Below are 19,854 nucleotides of genomic sequence, written 5' to 3'. Positions count from 1 at the left end.
TGGTATGATGTTGAGAATTTTAAACTTCCTGTGCTAAAACACACAGACCCACAAGAAAATAATATATTTAACCTTAGGCCATTAAAAAAACTTCCAAAATTTATTAATAACACTAAGATTAAAAATATGTAGTTGAATTAAAAGTGTGTAATATCGCTAAGTAAAAAAACCTAAAGTTTTAAGTTTTAGAATATAGCAATATATATAGAGCAAAATAAAAGTTTTAGAACAGTAACTAATTATTCTTTTTCACCTCCTCTTCATGTGTTTAAGTAGTATTTTGTAATTAGAAAAATCCACATTAGACTTCAAGTGGTTAGTTATTGAGTTACAAGTAAAAATAATTAGTGTCCTTTCTTAAATCACAACTTGTAATATAAATAAAAATAATAAACATCTAAACCTAAACACAAAATACCATCTATATATATATATAATATAATATAATATGGAGTGTATAGTGTGTGTGTGTGTATATATATGTGTGTGTGTTTTATAGTAACATGTACCAAGACCCTTTCTAGGTTTTTATCATTGATTGTAGGCATTATCTGCTTCATTAATTTAAGTAGTGTTATTGTATCAATCAAGTATTTTTCCAGTTCCTAATTGCTAGGCTGGGAGCTGATAACTGATTTATCTTGAACAAGAAACTGTTAGGAATGACAGTTATTTGGGTATTAATTAATTTTCCTAAAGGCCTTGAATAATTTAAAATCCACATGAGTCTCGTGTATTTTTATTTGCCTTTTTGAGCATTTGATTGGCCTTTAAATGGATCACTCCATTTTGTACTAGTAATATAGTAATAATATACATGAGCACTGGTTTTCTGTAAATATAAAGTTCAGTAGTGATAGAAATATTTTCAGGTTACCCAGGATGATTTTATATTTGTTTCAAATGAAAATATTTTAAAGAGCAATTCAGTCACATTAACAGAATAGGTATTTCTGCAGAAGGTGCTGATAAAACCATTGCAGTGGAGTTAAATCTAGTTGTTGTTTGAAGAGCTGCTTGTGCTGCTCATGGCTTTATTTTCTGGTCCTTGGTAGAAGCTCTCATAGGCCATAGGAGGCAGTGAAAGACATTTCAAGTCATCCACATGTTTTTTTCTGGTTTTAAGTGATACACAAGGAATTTACATGTTCAAACACATGAAAACATTTGAGAGCATCACCAAAACATGTTTATAATCTTTGAGAAATCTCACTTGCATGGAGAGTGAAGAAACTCAAAGCCTAGAGTTAATTTTTAATGACAAGTTTCACTCCTTACATATTACAACTGTTTGGCACCACCAAGAGCCACACTCAGGCCAAAATATTGGCTGTAATAATTTGGATAATTAGGTTTTGGTTGTTACAGCTGTTAGTACAGTACCATGTAAGAAGACTGGATGTGTTTAATTTAGAAGGATGCTGACACATACACAGAGTTTTCTAGAAATTCATCAGTCACAAGGTTAATTACACAATGTATCCACAGACAGAAACTTCTCAAGTCAGTGCATTTTTCTTCAAACCCAAAGCCAAGTTAAAAGTTAAACACTTCTCTAATATGTATTTTGTCTAGCAGTGAGAGAGCACAGAAGAAATTCATGTTAACATCCCATCCAGTTTCTGCTGTGCCTCCTGTCTGACCCAACAGGCTCTTCACAAAATCCAGGCAATGCACTCACCCTGAGTAAAGTTCAGCATAACCTTCAGCCAGGGGAAGCCCATGAAAGCTCTCAGAGCACGTCTGCCTTTTAGTTCAGTGTCTTGCTTGCTCAGGCAAAGAGTATTGGTTATTTAATGAACAGTTCAAAATCATTGGGAAAAAATTCTGAGGGAAAGAACAGCATGTTTTTGGCATCCCTTATTTATAGAGCTCTGTCTGCTCTCCAGCTTCTCTGCATCCAGAATACTTGCATTGGATTCGTTTCTGAGCTAGGTATTACTGGAGGACTAATAATAATAATAATGATGATGATGAAGCATAATATAACTCAGAGGGGAAAAAAATCACCTTGGAGTTGCCTGTATGGAACACAGTTCTGTATTTTGTGGGATAGTGGCACATGCTGCTAATAATCAAAACTTCCCTCCATCAGTGGGATGTGGGTTTATAATTTTCTGATAGGCACAGTCTGTTGTGTATCTGTGTTCATGGCTGATTGATAGCCCACTTTAACAGCTGTATCAAGGGAAATGCTTTTGCCTATGGTGGCTTCTTCTTTATTGGATTTTTAAGATACAAATTGAATAAATCTCAGTTTTAATTAACAAAGTAAATATAAAACTGAGTTATGGGTTTAAAGGGAAAATGTACAGGAACCCCATGACTGCACAGATCTGATTTTTTTTTTTCAGCCTTGAGACATATTTAGTCTTCTGTTTATTCTTGTTTGGCAGAAACATTTCATATGCTAGGAAAGGTTAATTATTTCTGAAAAGAAATCAAAATCACTGAAGAAAAAAACCCTTAATTTTTAATTATAGGTGGTTGTTTATCAGCTTAAGCTTGTTCTCCTGTGTATTTGATATGTGGCCATATTCTTCTTCTTCTGTCTTATTTTAAGAGAGTGCAGTGAGTCTCTTTATGGGGCTTTTTTCTTAACAGAAATTTCTTTAGATCCCTCTGAGTCCCTACTATGCATCTGGCAGGTTTAATTTTAATTTACAGTGAGTATGTTACCTGTGGCCTGCTGGCATGCTGGGGAGAAGCAGCTGGTGCCTGATGCTTTCATTCCTCTGCTTGACCAGCCATCATCTCTGTGTCAGAGTTGGACAACTGAACTCCAAGTTCAGGTTCAAGCTTGCTTGGACTTACAGCACCTCTTCCATAACTCAGGAGCAGGTGCAGAAGAACAACTGTGGGAGAGGTGTCAGCACCTGTAGCAGGGTCCTGGCAACACTGCCAGGGCACTCTGAGAGATAATAGACTGATCAAAGTGTGACTCCAGAGATCTCAGAGTGGCTGCTGGAGCCCTGGGCACTTTGTCCCTCTTGTGCCAAGTGCTGGCATGCAGTCAGGGACATTTCTCCCTTGTTCACCTTAGGCAAAGGGGCAGGAGGTGGCTTGGCCAGGGCGAGGAGCCTGAGCTGGGCCTGTTTGTCACAAAGTGACACAAAATGAATGACACGTGCACGCCGAAATGCGCAAGGCAAAAAAGTGTGGTTTATTTCTGACTCCAGTATTTATAGACTTTCAAAAGTGACCATGGATTGGAGGATGAAATTGCCACCTCTCCTGCCACACTGGTCAAACCAACAGTCCATCAAGTTTCTCCTCCTTTATGTAACCATTAATTACATAAAAGTGAGTGAGAAACTCCATTACAAAAATGTAGATATGAAGAACAGTGTAACACTTGTTCATGGAAATTCTTGCTGTCACCCAATTCTTCTTCCCTGGTGAACCAGCTTCCCCCTTCCCAGACAGTTTCACACCTGGCAAATTCACAGGAGAGATGGATACAGAGGGAGATGGTGCCCTCAGCTGGGGCCCTGAGCACTGAGTCCCATCCCAAAGTGCTGCTTCTCCAACCTTGGGAAAGGAACAGGAAGAACATTGCAAAAATTCTCAGCAATCCTAAGCTCCCCTGGGAAGTACCTGGAAGCTTTTGGGTGAAAAATAACCAAACTTCTAAAAACTGCAAGCTGCAGTTTGCAGCACACATACACCCTGTGCAGTGGCCCAGTGGGAGTTTTGTTGAACTGTTGGGGGTATTAAGCTAGAAGGGTTAGGAGGGTTAGCTTTGCTTTCCAAAAAAAAAGTGTCTTGCAAACACCCAAACCTGTAATTAAGTCCATAATTACTAGGATGGTATTTAAGTGGATGTTGGTCCAATTCATGTGAGAGTATAAGCTGTTCTCAAAATGCACATGCACCAGCACTGTCATTTGCAGAGATCACTCAGACAAAATGAGGAGACAGCCTCTAAGAAGGTGTGGGGAGGGTGGTTTGGGAGCTTTTTTATTTTCCTCTCCTGTCACTGTGTTTGTGGAATTGGTTATTTTCTCTGAGCACCCACCCAGGTGCTCAGTGTGTGTGGGACTGTGTCTGGGAGACTGGCTGGTAAATTTGACAGGCTTTTTATTATCTTTATTTTCATTTAAACATTGACATCACATCTCATTGCCTTCTCTTGGCTGTAATTAAAGATCCTGTGGAATTAAGAAGCATTAAATTCCTTGAGATTTCAGCCTTGGGAATTTGCCCAGAGGCACACAGCTTACAGGCCTTCACTAGGCTTCACTTTCCTGGAGTCACCTCCCCCTCCCCTGCTTCATCCAAGCCTTTGTAGAAAGGAACCATCTTTTCAATTTTGCTAATTAATTGCTCTTGCCAGCCAACAGATGTTTTGTAGCCTTTGAAGACCAGGCATAGCAAGGTTTATAACTTCTGCAGCCTTACTCTGCCTATGCAATTTGAACAAGGACACCTGAAGCTCAAGAGAAAGGCAGGTTATTAAAGACAAATAAAGAGTTATAATAATTCCAGGAACACCATCCCTCCCTGTATTGGATTGGATGAATATTCCCATCCCTTTACCAATATTTTTTAAGTTCTGGGCATGGTGCTCAATGAACTGAGAATGAAATTACCATTCAGGAGATCTTGTAGAATTATTTATTTGTTTATAATTTGTGATGTAAAAGGCTGTGGTAAGAGAAGGCACAAAGATAACCTTGGGCAGTGCAGGTGAAAAGATTCAAGCTTGAATCTGACTTAGCTGAGCCCTGAGGCTGGGAAAGGAGTTGCTTTGGTGCCCCCTCAGCAGCTCTGCTCACACCCCATGGGCAGTTCAGCTGCTCCCCCTCTCTTGTGTAGGATTATTTGGGAAGGCCTTTGGCAAAAATATTAGCAAGAGTTGTTCTTATTGCTAAGGATAGCAGTTAGTACAGCAGAACTGGTGGGTCAGGGCACTTGATCTTCCCTCCTGTTGTCTACATTATTAAAAATGATCTCACTGAAACAAACACCATCAATCAGTGCCAGCTGCAGTTTAGCAGGAGTGTAGACAAGGACAAACCACACATTTGCTGCCTGCAAAGAGAGACTGTTTGGGCTGGTTTAACTGCAGTAAAACACTGGAAGCAAACTGATCCTTTTGCTAGGAGGAATATATATTCTACTATCAGATGTGACCAGGAAAGCAACACTCCTGGATACAGAACAGGGATGGCTCAGAAAATGCCACTACTGAGAGCTGAGTATGTCCTGTTAGTGGAGACATAGATCTCACTGCAGTTTTACTTCTGTGTCACAACAGGCCACAGCATCTGTCCTGATCTACTGCAGCATCACTGAGAGCACTTGGGGTTCACTGCAATTCCTCTGCTGGGGGAAGAAGGGGGTGTCTTAAAAGAATGTTTGTAACCATCAAAATAGCAATGGAAGGAAAGAAAGAAGAGGGGTTTTGTAGGCACAGGGTTTGTGGTGATTGGGAGTGGGGCTGGCCCAGCCTCATCCCCACTGGGTGCAGCTGTGCAGGACAGGTGAATGCTATTGAAGGTAACGAGCCATGGAGTGCCCAGGGGCACTGACCAACCACCAAAGGGAACAGAGGGCACACAGGTGCCCTGCATCAACAGGAGGGCATAAAAGGTTGGGCTGGAGAACAAGAAGGGCAGATGCTTGCAGCCTGCTGAAGTGCCATGGTGTCACTGTGTGTGGGCAGGTGCCTGAAGCCTTCTGAAGAGGTGAGGTGTTACTGTGTATGAGCAAATGCTTAAAGCCTTCTGAAATTGTGTGGTGATGCTCTGTGTATTGTGGCTGTCACAACTGTGACATGTGCTGTGACAGGTTTTCATTGTTGCTCTTAAAAAGCCAGAATGGAGGGTGAGATGTTAAAGTTAGGATTGGTGGAGGATGAGAAGGGCTCCTATTTAAGAGCAGCTGGAAGAACTAGGGGACACTTGAGGAGGTTGATGGTGGCCTTAAAACAGGGAATGCACTCACCCTGAACTATCTCTTGTGCTTAGCACTTTGTCACCCACTGCTTTAGCTCCCTGTATACAAAGTGTTATTCTGGCATGAATTCCTATGTACTTATTTTCCTCACCCAGGTATCTGGTTTAAGGTTAATAGTTTGTCATGGTTTGACACTGGCCAAATACCAGGCACTCCTGAAAGTCACTCACTCATCCTCCCCTGCCACAGCTGGGCAGAGAAGAGAAAAAAAAAATGAAGAGAAGGTTCATGAGTTGAGATAAGGACTGGGAAAAAACACTGCAAGAGAAAAACAGGCTCAGTTTAAAAGGTACAAAGTGAATTTATTGGTAGAAGAGTCAGAGGAGGATAATGAGAAGTAAAATAAGCCCTTAAAACATCTTAATAATAAGGTCAAAAAGGTGTGGTGGAATGTGACCATCACAGAAAGCATGTGAGTTTGGGGGATGGAGAACTGTTATCAGGAGCATGTTATCTGTGTTACCACAGGCTCTGTGGCTCAGCCACATAGACAGGCTCCCTGACACCCATCAGATCTGAAACCTGATTGAAATGTGCCTTCAGAAGCAAGAAGCAAGACTGACAGAGACCCCTTAGCAATTATGGCACCTAAAGGGGGAAAGAACAGGAGCTGGGATAGTAGAGGTTCAGGCCTTCTCATACCCATGAGCTTGCAAAGAAGGCCTTACTGATTACTGTGATTAACATGCATGTTCCTCACTTTACAGTCCTCCTTTTGGTTATCTGGCTGTCCCCAGCCACAGCACTGGGAGGGCAAGTGCAATGCAAGGTCTTAGAGGTGGCAGGAGCCAAGAGTCCCTCCACAGTCCTCTGTGCAGGAGGAGGATTTTCGTGTCATTTGCCCAGTTTCAGCATGGGAGAGCCAGGGAAAGGCAGAGGCACCTCCTAGCTCAGACAAATTTCAATTAAAATTCCTCTTTGAAGAGTCAGCACTGTATCTCAGGAGAGGTTAACAGCGTGGCATAGAAATGTGAGAGCATACTTGAACAGATCCCATCCAGAAATTTTAAGCTCAGCAGACACAGACTCCTCTTTCGAGCCCAGAGAAAAGATTAGTTGGGTTATGCAATTGCTGGAGCTGGCATAAAACCAGCTGCATGCCAATTACTAGCCTGTATGCAAATACTTGTACTGAAATTCAGGATGCAGCTGGACGTGGGTCTGGGCACCCTTCCAGGATTATTCCCAGCCACATTATGACAGTTTTGAAAGAGAAGGGCTCTATGGAGCCAGTAATTTTTTACAGCCTTTCAGAAAATGGAGGAAAGTACCGCTACATTCAGATCTTGACAATTTTTTTCAAAGAGAGAAGGAATTTCTGCCTGTTGATGCCAATCAGGATGTACTTGAGGCACTTGCACTCCAAGACAGAAGGCCATCAGTCTGTTTGCCAAGTTGAAGGCCTGAGTGCCAGATGTGCTTGGGATAGAAAGCAGCCTGCTTGGTTTGTCAGAAAAGAGTTGGAGAATACACCACCAGATAATGCCAGAGCTGAAACTCTTGGGGGTGCTGCAGGGAAGCCCTGCTGCATTCAGATGCCCCAGCCCTGCCCAGGTTTCTGCTCCTACTGCTGCTTGACTTCCATGGGGAAAGCTGGCCTGGATGCAGGAGCAATGCCAGACAAACTGCCATGCAGCATTTACTCTCATAGAAAGAGCTGATGCCAGGAGAAAAGGGATGTGGCAGCCTCACATATCTCACATATGGAAGGGACAGACTGAGAGCTGCCACCAGCATACATGAAACATGATGTGATCATTTGATCAAAATATTAGATAGCAAATGTCCTGGCAAGGAGAGGCTTTTAAATGCTTGGGTCTGTCTTGGCAATACAGAAGTGATTCAGTCAAAGAATGCAGCCTCATCCTGGCTAAAGAAATGAGATGAATATCCTGTGAGGAGAGAATTCTGTGAAAACTTCAGGGGAAAAAATAAAAGTAGGTTCTCTCAGTGCTATTTCTCAAATTTGGCCCACAGAGATGACATGACATGTAAGATAGTTTTCAGTGGAGAGGTGGTTTCTTTATGGGTTCTGTTTGGCTCAATGGACCTCATACCTATTACATGAACCCAAGCTTCAGTTTCCTCCTTTTCTGTCCTGGAGTAGGACTCTCTCTCCACTGCTTCCCCACATTTCTTCAGATTCTCTTGAATGTTATCTACCTGCCCTTGACATCAGGGAAGGAAGGAGGTAGGGTGAGTCCCTTTTGAGGTTTAGGTTCCTGTGTCTTAAACCAGAAGGTGTAAGAGCAGTCAGAGGTGAAGGAGGATGGTTGAAGAATGCCTCTGCAGTCTTATCCCCTGGACACCTGGACTGGTGGCTCACTGAAGAGTTTGTGGAGGAATCTGCAGCTGATGGAAAAGCCCTGGAGGCAGTAAGAAGCCCTGCTGGCAGCAGCTCACGTTGTTGTAGGGCCACTCACCCGGAAAAACATTCCAGTCACAGCAAAAGCTCTGGAGAAATTATGAGGAAAAATGAATGTGAAACAACAACCACATGTGGTGAGTCAGGAAAGGTGGTTTGGTTGTGTGTCAGCTGATCAGTGTGATGCTGTTGGGCACAGGCAAGGTTTCAAGAGGGCACACAAAGTGACACTAAGGTCTGTTCAGCCTTCACTGAACAAATTTGGAGGGTGCCTGATGCAGAAAACAAGGGTTGTGTTGTGAAAGACACAGGCAAGGCAAGCGCTGATACAGCTGCTTTGGGTCATTACACCAGAGTACATCCTGAAGGATGCTCACTGTTAAAGATAACCTGACAGCAGAAATGAATTCACTACTGGGGTATCTGTCAGAGCCTCCAGGCTTTCTGGAGCCTTCTGGGATACCAAGCAGACTTTGCACTGTTGGTGCACCCAGTGTGCAACACATCACATCTTCTGCTCCTTTTGTGAGCAGGGCAGAGGAAAGATTTGGTTTGGATTCAGGAGGTTAATGATGTTTGAATACTCAGGTGTCCTGGCTGAAATCCACACTCAGAGGTGTGTTTTTTGGAACAGTTGGGAGGTAAGCACTGTCCAGGAGTGGTGTGTTAGAAGAGGCACACCCTGTAGAACCAGCTCACCTCATCATGAGTGTGCTCCTGTAACTGGGACACAGGTATCCCCATCAGGGAGGGCTGGGATACCTGAGGATGAAGTCATGGCTGCTGTGAATGAGATGAGTGCTCATTCCTGGCTGTTGGCATATTGCTGCTCTTACTGTGCACCAGAGTGTCTTCTGGGGTGAGCCAGTCATGTGCCACTCTCTCCCTGGACAGTAATTTGAAACTCATCATTTATTCTCTCCAGTGACTTAAATGAATGCAATTTTCTTTTTGCTAACCAAAAATCAGAAGATTGAAGGGCAGCAGTTTTGTCATTTATCTCAGTCCACATGTCCCCTTTGCATGCAGTGGGGGACAGTGGCAGTGACACAGGTTCTGTATTTCAAATACTGGATCATTTCTTTATACATGCACATGATGTGCTTTTAAATACATGTCAACTTCCAGGTGGGTGTCTTATATCAGCAGATGCTTACCAGTAGGTAAAATTTTAAAATGAAGTATGCTTTCATAAAAGTTGAGAGAATGGATTGCTAATGGCATGTTGTGAGTACTGTGGTAGTAGATGGTTAATAACTACTAGAAGGACAAAATAACTTGGGTTGGAATTAATAATCTGGAGGTTATCTGGTCCAATCTTTTGCTAAAAGCAAGGTAACTTCAGACAAGAATCAGGTTGTTCATTGTTTATTAGAATCTCTAGAGATGGAGATAGCACTAGTTCTCTGATCAGTCTGCTCCTGTGCTTAACCACACTCTAGCTGGGAACAAGATTTTCAGTTCTAATCAGCGTTTCCTGTGTTGCAGCTGGTGCCTATTGCCTCTTGTCCTTGGGCACTTCTTAGAAGAGTCTGTGTTCCCCTCTAGTCTTCTTTAGGTGGAAGCAGGCTGCAATTAGAGGTCTCCCCTTCCCAATCATCACTGCTTCAGGCTTGTCCTGCCTCTTTCCCTGACTTGCAGTGACCTACGGGAAGCCCCTTGGATTGTTCCGGTTGTAAGGTTTCAATCTGTTAATCTACCTGTCAAACCCATAAATCATATGAGTAAACAGTAACTCAAGGCACTTGGCTTCTAACACCAGATTCAGAATTTGACTGGACAAAGTGAGGCAATTAGCATCTCATCCTGAAAATTAATATCCCTGTAACAGAGCCAATATATTACAGGAAAGCTCCTCCTGCAAAGTCAACAGGGTCAAACAGCTTTTGAAAAGCTCATGATGGGAAAAGAATGAGGTGGGTAAAGCTGTAAACAGGCAGTGCTGCTCCTGCAGTTACCATCTGCAAAGGAAATGGCAGACCTGGGGCTGGTCAGAGTGTCTGACTGGTTATTTAACATCTGGGACATGTAATGCTGATGGCAAGGGTGTGGTTAACAAAAGTAACCTTGATTTGAAGCTCCCTCCCCAAAGCAGAGTAATTACTACAGAGCAGAGATCCTCCTCCAGAGTGGAGGGGAAGGGAAGGATTCAGATGTGAACCTGGGCCTGGGTACTTCAGGGAATCAAGATCCAAGTGGGCAGACGCTGCTGTGGTCACTGGAAGTAAAGGAAGGAAGCACTAAGATCAGTGAATCTAGCAGGGTTAGGGACACAGACCATTTCCTTTAGCCCAAGCCAAGTGTACTGAGTTAAAAAAAAATGACACTTCAGAACAGGACTGTTTCTGATGAGCAGAAGCACATCTTAAACTGAGTTCACACCCAAGTGTTTTCTTCCCTTTTGAATGGGTTTAGGGCTTTTGTGTTACTCATTGGATTCAACTGTTGCTACTCTCTTCTGCAGTATTTGGGATCACTTTGTCCCTGCACAGAACCCTTTGGGGCCATGTGTCTGACACATCTTGTGCCCAGAGGGTGCAGGGTGAAACAGTGTCCAGCGGCCTGACACAGACCTGCACATACATACAGGCACTTCCCAAAGACAAATGTGACCATGGCGCGTAGCTTGTAACTCTGGGGTGTTCATCCTAAAGGGCTGGATATTTTCCAGTGTTTTTTCCTTCTACAGAGTTAACCAGGCAAAACCTGGCAAAACCAGGACACCAGGTAAGTGGTTTGGTGTGTTATTTTAATAAGGCTGTGAGAAGGAAGAATTCAAGGCATGCAGAGACAGAAATGTTTTGTCTGACTGAACCTGTTCCTGAAATAGATATTCCCTTTAGGGAGATGGCTACAAAAGAGTGGCCCAGGGCCTCTTGTCCTCTAATGAAGTAGTTAAATAGTTGCAAGAACCCTGTGAGGCTGTCTTCACACACCTCAGGTGAGGAGGGTACCCCATCCAACTCAGTGAAAGATAATCAAATGATCCATTTTTATTTCAGCAGCAAAACAGGGGGTTAGGATTAGTAGATTTATGTTCAGGTTCTACAATAATTAGAAATAAATATTATGCTCAGGTTCTACAATGCAGTGTTCTTAGTTATTGAACAGTTGGAAGTACAAACCCACAGGCTGCAGATAACACTGATTGCTTTGGATAGAAATAAAGAATATCTTGCTGTTACCATCAAGCCTTGAAACTGACTTCCAGCTAATGACCCAAATAAACTGTACTTGAAATTGTATAATTGAGATCGAAGGCTGTCTGGGGCTTCTGCTTGGGATATAGATTCCACATCCATGAGCTTTTGAGTATGGTCATTGAGCTGAAATGGAGAAGGTTAAAACTCTCATTTTCATTACCAAACACCCCCATCTCCCAATACAAATGTGACATTTCAATTTTGCACAGTCCAACTCTTCTTAAATCATCTGTATAAAAACTTCAGATCTTGATTGATGATGGATGAGCTATTGTCTCCTGAAGCACCCAGTTCTCATTACCCTTTAAGACAGAACTTATTAATGATGGACCTGAAGTGCTTTCCCAGTGGGTCATCAGCAATGAACTGTGCTGAGGGCTCAAAAGACTTGGTTTGGCATGAAATTTCCAGGCCTAAGCTGTTTTCAGATGATGCATTCAGCATCTGTGGTGAAACAGGAGAAGAGATCCCCATCACTGGGGTGTTTATGCTAAAGATGCAGCACTATCAACCTGCAAAGGTGCTTCAGCCCCTGTGAGGCTGACCTTGGGAATTCAGTGCCATCAGCATGTGTTATATAATACATAATGCAGGATATACCTGTATATGGTGGGGTGTCAAAGACAGCTGCTTCCTTCATAGCCAGCTTGAAAGGTGTAAGATCTATTCTGGTTTGCTTTTGAAGGGGTTAGAGTGGACTTACCCCAGGTTTTCCTAATTAACTCCCTCCCCTTTGCCTGCCCACTTCAGAGCTAGTTCTTTTCCCTCTCACCATGCCATCTTCCAGTTCCTAGTGCCAGCTGATTTTGTAGCACCAGAGAGGAGCTTTTAATTTGCAACCTGGAATAGCAATAGCCATTTTATAACCATTTTTGTAGCAATTTTAGAAACAGATTCTACAGCTACATCGATGTTTACAACCCCCACTGTATATAAACACACATGAGTAACTTTCACTCCAGGATGCATTACAGAATGAGAGCCCGTTTTGCCAATTTAACCCACATTAGAAATTGGATAGCAAACCATGGGGGGATTACACTGTACACCAAAAAAAGTCAGCTCAATAAAATGCCCTTCAACAGATGGAAGAAGAAAAGTGGTTTCCCTCTCTGGTCTAAGCAGACAGCACCCTTGCAGAGCCAGTGTCCCTTTGCAGTGATTGTATATTTCTGGTGGCTGATAATGTGTTTTCAGTGACTCCAGTCACACTCTGAGTCCCTTTTTGAGCGTGGCAGACAAAGTATGAGCTGTGTGTGGTGTACCTGTCTGTGTTCCTGGCACTTCACAGTGTGAGGTGCTTGTGTTTCTTGGTTGTCAGAGACCTGTACGTTTCCATCTCTCCTGTTAGCAGTGTGTGGTAGGCTACCAAAGTCTGTGGGAATGTTTCACTAGCCTAAAGAAAGCAAGAAAACAGCAGCTATAACAGCAGATAATACATTTCTGATTTATCTTCCTGAGTAAATAACCATTTAAGAGAATTTTAATAATATGCAGATATAAGTTCCCCACAATCATTTGAGAGTAATAAGCAAAATAATGATAGAATTTAGTGTCAAGAACACATTCTGATTTATTTTTGTTTAACTTTGGTTGCAGAATTATACTGCTTTTAAGCCAGTAGAGTGCTTGGAAGTGTCACACCTTCCAGAAAGATGTCTAAAGTTGTCTGGCAGCTCTAGGAACTCTTTTCCCAGTGAAAGCTAGTGGGTCTTGTGCTTAGAAATCCCCTTTTGCACCTTGATGTCCCTGAGCAGGGTAGAAGCCCAATGGTAGCACTTGTCTGCTTGCAGGGTCATATTTGCACTAACAGTTTTCCAGTGTCACAAAAAATTGTTTTAGAAGACAAAAACACTCACCCCCAAATGGTATAAAAATATGTTTCACTGTGAGCAGTCTGGTTTGGGGCTTCTTAGGCAGGAACTGGCTTCTTTGTTCACAGAATTCACTCAGGGACTTGGCATTTTCTCTTCTGCTCCCCTGAGCACAGAGGCATCTCAGGTGTTGCACACAGGAGAAGAAACCTCTCTTTGCCTGGCTTCCATTGCTGCCTGCACAGGCAGAGATCCTGCCTTTCTCCTCCTGTTCATTGTTTAACTTTATCTCTCACTTTCAGGGCTGTAAATTAAAATGAGATGATGACTTTATGATGATGAGTTCATTATACAGCAGCTCTATTGTATATTGATTACAGTTGTGCTTCATTTGCTTAACATGTAACAGAGTTTATTAGCTCTTCCCAGGCATTGTTCTTGCTAAGAGAGGGCAAAGAAGTGCAAAATGCATTTTGAGTTGAAGTCAGTGAAGCCAATGCATCTGTGCTGATTTACACACACCAAGGACTTGGTGTAAAGAAAAGGAGGATAGCAGGTTGGATTGGGAAGGTGGAGCGGAAAAGAATCAGGGGCACAGAGAGCAGGAGGAGTCAAATACAAGTGCTCTAAAGATTGTACTAAATTTGAACTCAGTGTCACTTCATATCCACAAGAACACACCTTGGATATTACTCAGGTGTGTTTGCACCTCAGTGCATCAATAACCTGGGAACTTTAATTTTGTCACTGGTGAAAAATGGTGCAGTGCAGGGAAATTGGAGGTACTGTATCCCATTTTTGGGAAAAAGCAGCAGAAATAACCCTTGCTATTCAGTGATGAGGCAAGTCAGAGCATTTTTTGTGATTACTTTTACTAAATCACAGTGGAAGGTGTTGGCTTCCCTGAAATATAGCATGTGTATATAATTCCTGGTTACCTTTGTGCTGAAAAAAAGTCTTTCTCCACAAATTAAACTATTAGAATTACTTTTAGATTGAAATCCTGCTGTAAAAATGTATCAAAGCTCCTAGCAGGAAAGAAACTTGGATAGGCATTGTCATGAGGGGATGCTCTGATACCCAGAAATTGTGCCAGCTGACAGAGAAACTACATAGAATTGTGTGTGGGAAATGGATTTGTAGAGAATTTTCAAAGCTTATAATGTATTGTAATTAGAAAATAGTTGGCTTCTGATTGTGATAGCATGAATTATAACATCTGTATTATCTCACCCTTCACATGAGACTGAAAAGAGAATAAAAGTTTTTAAAACACCTCTCAGTGACCCCATCTCTAAGTAAAAAAAAGTTTAATCCAACAATAGTGTGTGTGTGTTTAAGGAGAAATAATTGAAGATTTTACAGTTTTTTTACTGGTTTTATGTTATTTTTAATCAAAATCTGGGCCATAATGGATTAGGTAATCCAGTATAGCTGGGACAACACAGAGAAATCATCACTAATCAAGATTTCAGATGTTCTTCTAAGCCCCCCTTTCTCCCCAGAGCAAAATTGTTAACAGATGCTGTATGGTTTTTTTCTGTGGTCATAAGAATATTATACAGGCAGATCATTGCTATATCTCTAATCTGGACTGTTTTTCTGGAGCAGATTATTGTCATTGTTCTCATTTATAAGCCCCTTTTCAATGAAAAGCCAAGCTTTTAAAAACCAGAGGTTTCTAGGAAATAGTAATACTGATTAATATGGTGGGAAGATGTATTTACAGATGATCCTTTATTTAATACATTCCTTGATTGGGGCTGCCTCATTTACATGCTGTGACCTGTAAACCCTGAGATTTAAAAAAGAAATAAAACACACTGGTATGTGTAAAGGTTTGCATTCCCACTCCAGCTTTTTAAGGTTTTCCTGGCAGATGAGGATTCTCAGACTACCTTAATTGCTACTACCATAGTCAGGAATTGTTCTTCATGTCTCTGTGTGGCACTCCTGGCTCTACAGCACCATTTCATGTCATTCCAAGGTGTCAACCTTCAGCATTTCTCTGCTGAGGCTGGAAGCTCTGACACTGACTCACATTTCCTGTTAACTTTCATCAAAGTCACAGACATTGTCTCCTGCTTTGGAAATAAAAGAGACAGGTTAAGTAGAGGAATTGTGAATTTGAACAAGGGTTTAGGGGGTTAAAAAAAAAAAAATGCTTTTGATCCAGAGGAAAGCCTGGTGCTATAGCCAACAACTGTATGATCATTTTCATGTTGAGATTTGATGAATCAAGTCTTTAGAGACAGGCCAACAGAGTGGATTTTTAAACAAACTGCTGTAAATATGAAAATAAAAAGAAAATCCAAAAACCCCAACAAAACGCACAAAAGCCCTACAACCTAAGAAGAAACCCCAAACTTTTACCTGTAAAAAAACCATCTCTAACACAAAGCTTCCAGCAAGGTATGTCCTTAGGAGTTTTTGATCATAGTTGGATCATTTGATCAATTTGGATCATTGCTTGGAGTATTTGGGTGTTTTGCATGATGGTATTACAGCAGCACAGGCTCTAATATAACATTTTCTGCAGACCTTGTGCTGCCTGGCCCCTTCTCGTGTCCTGGGGGCTCATCACAGCATGGTTCTTTCTTTTAAGTTTTAAGCCTTTCTGCAAATTAATGAAATGCAGTATAGTGTGATTGATTGCTTGTGTTTTTCAAGTCATTTAAGTGCTGAAGGTTATTTTACCCACAAAATACAAAACTGCTCCATACATGATCACACTGGAACAAAAAGTAAACAACTGTGTGTCAGTCTTCATCAGGTTTCTTCTGCATGTGAATAAAGGGTTCCTGTTTACAAATACTGTGGGCTGCTTGTCCTCCAGTTTTGAGGTTATTAAATGAGATTACAGTGAGGATTTTTTTTTTTAATTTAAATTTCCTCTCTCCAACAGACATTTAGCAATAGATTGAATCAGGTGTCTGAAGTCTTACAAGTATGTTGTTCTCTTGTTCTTCTGCACAGAGATACTGAATGGAGGGGTGTATGTTGGCCAGAACAAATTTCTGTGCTTTGCAGACACCATTCATTGGCAAGACATCGTGCGGAACCCCTGGGCCTCCAACTTCACTCTGGTTCCAACCAATGGCAGCTCAGGATGTAAGTACTGCTTTTCTTCTCAGCCTTGTCATCCCCTCAGCATGAAACTGAAGAAATATGGCCACAAGTTTTCCCTGATCCTCTGTTACAGAGAATTATGTTGGTAAATTTTCTTTCATTGTTCCCTGCATTTTTCTAAGTTTTTTAACTGCTTGGAGGACCACTTAGTCTGTTCTCAAAAACACTGTCCATAGAGGGAATTTGTGAACATCATAGATTTTCTGAATTTTCTCTCATCTGCTTGCTTTCTTCTGCATTTTCTTTTCCTTCTTTATTGCTTAAGACACTGTAGTGCTGTGGAAGCACAGACATTCTTGTTTGCTTTGCATTTGTTCCTGCTGCTCAGGCTGGTCCTTGAGCCACAATAGTCTGTCTGTGGCATCATAATTAGCTGCTGGAGTAATCATGGTGAAAGCTCATGGATATTCTGACTTTAGAAGAGAAGTGAACCTCAAAGAAACAGTTATCCTGTTGTCTTGTGTGTATATTGCTGAAGAGAGAGAGGAGAATTTGCAGAGTATTGGGTGTTCTTTACAATATAACAAATCATTCTCTGCTTTTTACTATATTTTCTTTATTTTAATGCTTTCCATTCCAAACTTGAAATATCTGTGTGCTTAGAGTTTTTCTATTTCCCTTCCCAAGAATTATTTGCCTTCAGTGAATCATTCTTATGATTCTTGCAGCAATAATGGATTGTAGTGAATGGTGGTGACAGGGATACAGAGTGTTTAAGCAAAATATTCCATAATGGAGTAAAGTGCATTCAGAATGAATGCTGTGCTGTTAAACAGTACCCTCAGGATGTACCAACACTGAAATTCAGAGACAGGCTGGGAAGAAGTTTATACCACATGTCAAAGGTGGCACCACAGAAGACATTGTTCTGAGCATTCTGGATTTGGGAACATTCTGGATTGCCTTCCATATCTGAAGGTGTCCCTCAAGGATGTATAAATGACACATTTGCCTCTCTAAATTTCACTACAGCCAGGAAACATTTCATTTCTTCTGTTGTATGGGGGCAACTCAGGGAAAAAAATAAAATGTTGAGACTTTAGATAGGGACCATTTGATGAGTCCCCATAATTTCTGAGCAGCAACTTGTTTTTAACCAGGTGCTTTGTGGTGTAATAGATTTTATAGAAAGCTGACTTGCTTTTGTATGTCTCATCTGCTCCCCTTAATAGCAGAGCACAGGTACTTGTGATAAAGCTTCCTCCAGGAGCCTGCCAAGCTGCACTGCTCCTCCACAGCCCAGCTCCAGAGCTGAGCCTCATCACTTCTGCCTTCTGGCTGGAAACCTGACATAGTTGCAATGCAGCCAGCTCTCTTATTTGCATCTTAAAAACCCTCATCACTGCTGATGATCAGTTCCAGGCAGAGCTGATGAAACCTTTGAAGGTGAGGGAATGCCTGTACCCTTTTATGAATCATTGCTTCAAGAAAAAGACTTGGTTCTTACTCTGTTTTGTTCTCTTTTTGGGTTTTCTTTTAACCTTTCCCAGTTCTTCAAGACAAATGCTTCTGCTCTTTTAAAAAAGCAACCAACATCAATACTATCTTTTTGAGGTAACAGAAGTTTTACAGGTGACTCCAGAAGAACTGGAACAAGATCCATTCTGAGTACTTTTAGAAACACACCCTGAAAGCAAAGGCAGATATTAGTGCCCACACACAGCTAGATGAAAGAGTGTGTGTAGCAAAGTCCAGTTTTCTTCAAACTTTTTTTTTTTTTTTATTCCTTTTGAGTTGTTTTGAAATATAGGGAAGGAACAATTTGTGCTTTGCCATTTGTACTTGATAAATAAGATAAACAGCATTATTTAAATGATGATTGAGAGCTATATACCAAGGCAGCTTCATTAAGATAGCCACCTCAATTTTACTCTATTTTTCCTTGGCACAACTGGACTGGATTTAATTTAATAAACATGAGTATCTTCTGAGAAACTCGATCCCATCTCAATACAATTCATGACTCCTGTGAAATTTGATTAAATTTGCTAATCCAAACCATTTGTCTTCACAGCTTGCACAGGTGAAAATATAAACCCCATTATACAAAAAGCCAACAAATGCTTAAAAAGGTCCTAAGGCTTTGGGTAACAAAGAACTCAGATACAGAAGTCACCATTTAAAATAGCCTGAATTAAATACCTGTTTGTGGATGCATGCATGTACTAGGCACACAGAGAGGACTTGAAGAAATGAACCACCCTGGAAATTGGTGTAAAATGCCATTAAATAAGGTATATGCTTCTCAATTTTGGCACACATTTCACTTTTCACTACCTTCTAGGGAGTGTGAGTGCTTGCTGTGCCCAGCCTTGCTTTTCTCCACTGCTGCAGATGATGCTCAGTGCATTACAAAGTTCTTTTCTGCAAGGACTGTGACTCAGGCTTTTCTGCATCCAGCATGTGTGTGTATTTACTGTTCAAGTCTCAGGTGTCTCCTAATTTCCAATGGAAATCTTGGCTAAATCCACTGGAACTACAGAAGTACGTGTTGCTTGGCAGTACTGAGAATATCCCAATGTCAAAATATTTTGGAAAGAACTACTGGGTTTTACTATTTATTTATAAACCTTCATAGGAGGGAACCAACCAAACCTGCTGTGTGAGGCTCAGCAAAGTCCATCCTAGCAGTAATTTAGGGAAGTCTGTGAGATCCTGTAAGTCCTGGCTAGCAGCATCATGTACCATGTTTAGCCATGACTGGCAGGACTGGAGGGCACCTTTTGCCCCAGGAATTGTGAGGGCAGCGGTCCCTGGCTGTCATAGTTGGGACAGAGACAATACAAAGCAACACACTCCTTTTTCAGAAGTCTTCAAACTGTTTTTGTTATAACATGCATGCTTTTCATACATTCTTACAAAGCTCATAAGTTTACACTTTACTCATTGGTCACCAAAGTGCTCATTGGAATAGGCAGTTGCAGATTTCTCTTATTTATCCTTCTTTCACTCTTGGTTTCTATGTCAGCAATCTTGGTAGAAAATTCTTTCAGGGGTAGACATGGATCCTCTTATCAAACTTTTCTCTGGCTCACAGAAGTTGCTGTAAAACCCCTCCCAACACCTGGCAGAGAATACATGCAGGGACAGAGGCTGTGACCTGCCGTGGGTGTCAGGATCTGGTTCCTCATCCAAACACAGTTTGACACTCTGGCATCACTGGTGTTGTTTCCAGCCACCAGTAAAGGACATAAAACCTCCCCAGAGGTGCCTACATGCCCAAAAGAGGAGTGCCCAGCCCAGAGAGACCCCCATGCCATGGCCAGAGTGCCTGCAGCAGGTTGATGTGAACGCAGTGTCACACCAGGCACAGCTGGGCCCCAGTGTGTGTGGGAGCCCAGGCACAGCCCTGTCAGGGAGCTGCCACTGCAGGTGCCCATGC

General features: G+C 41.8%; 1 protein-coding gene across 1 annotated transcript in view; it reads left to right on the top strand.

Annotated features, from left to right (window-relative positions):
* The window catches only part of ERBB4 (erb-b2 receptor tyrosine kinase 4), a gene marked incomplete at its 5' end in the record, with an annotated part of 567,058 nt that overhangs the window by 365,670 nt on the left and 181,534 nt on the right, over window positions 1-19,854 (top strand). The window contains one exon of the mRNA XM_084209338.1: window positions 16,320-16,454. Coding sequence (XP_084065464.1) covers window positions 16,320-16,454 — 135 coding nt within the window. The remainder of the gene's footprint in view (window positions 1-16,319; window positions 16,455-19,854) is intronic.

This window comes from Fringilla coelebs (assembly GCF_963513975.1).
Source record: "Fringilla coelebs genome assembly, chromosome: 7".
Taxonomy (NCBI): Eukaryota; Metazoa; Chordata; class Aves; order Passeriformes; family Fringillidae; genus Fringilla; species Fringilla coelebs.
The sequence above is the reverse complement of the archived record's forward strand: the minus strand, read 5'-3'. Positions and strand labels throughout refer to the sequence as shown.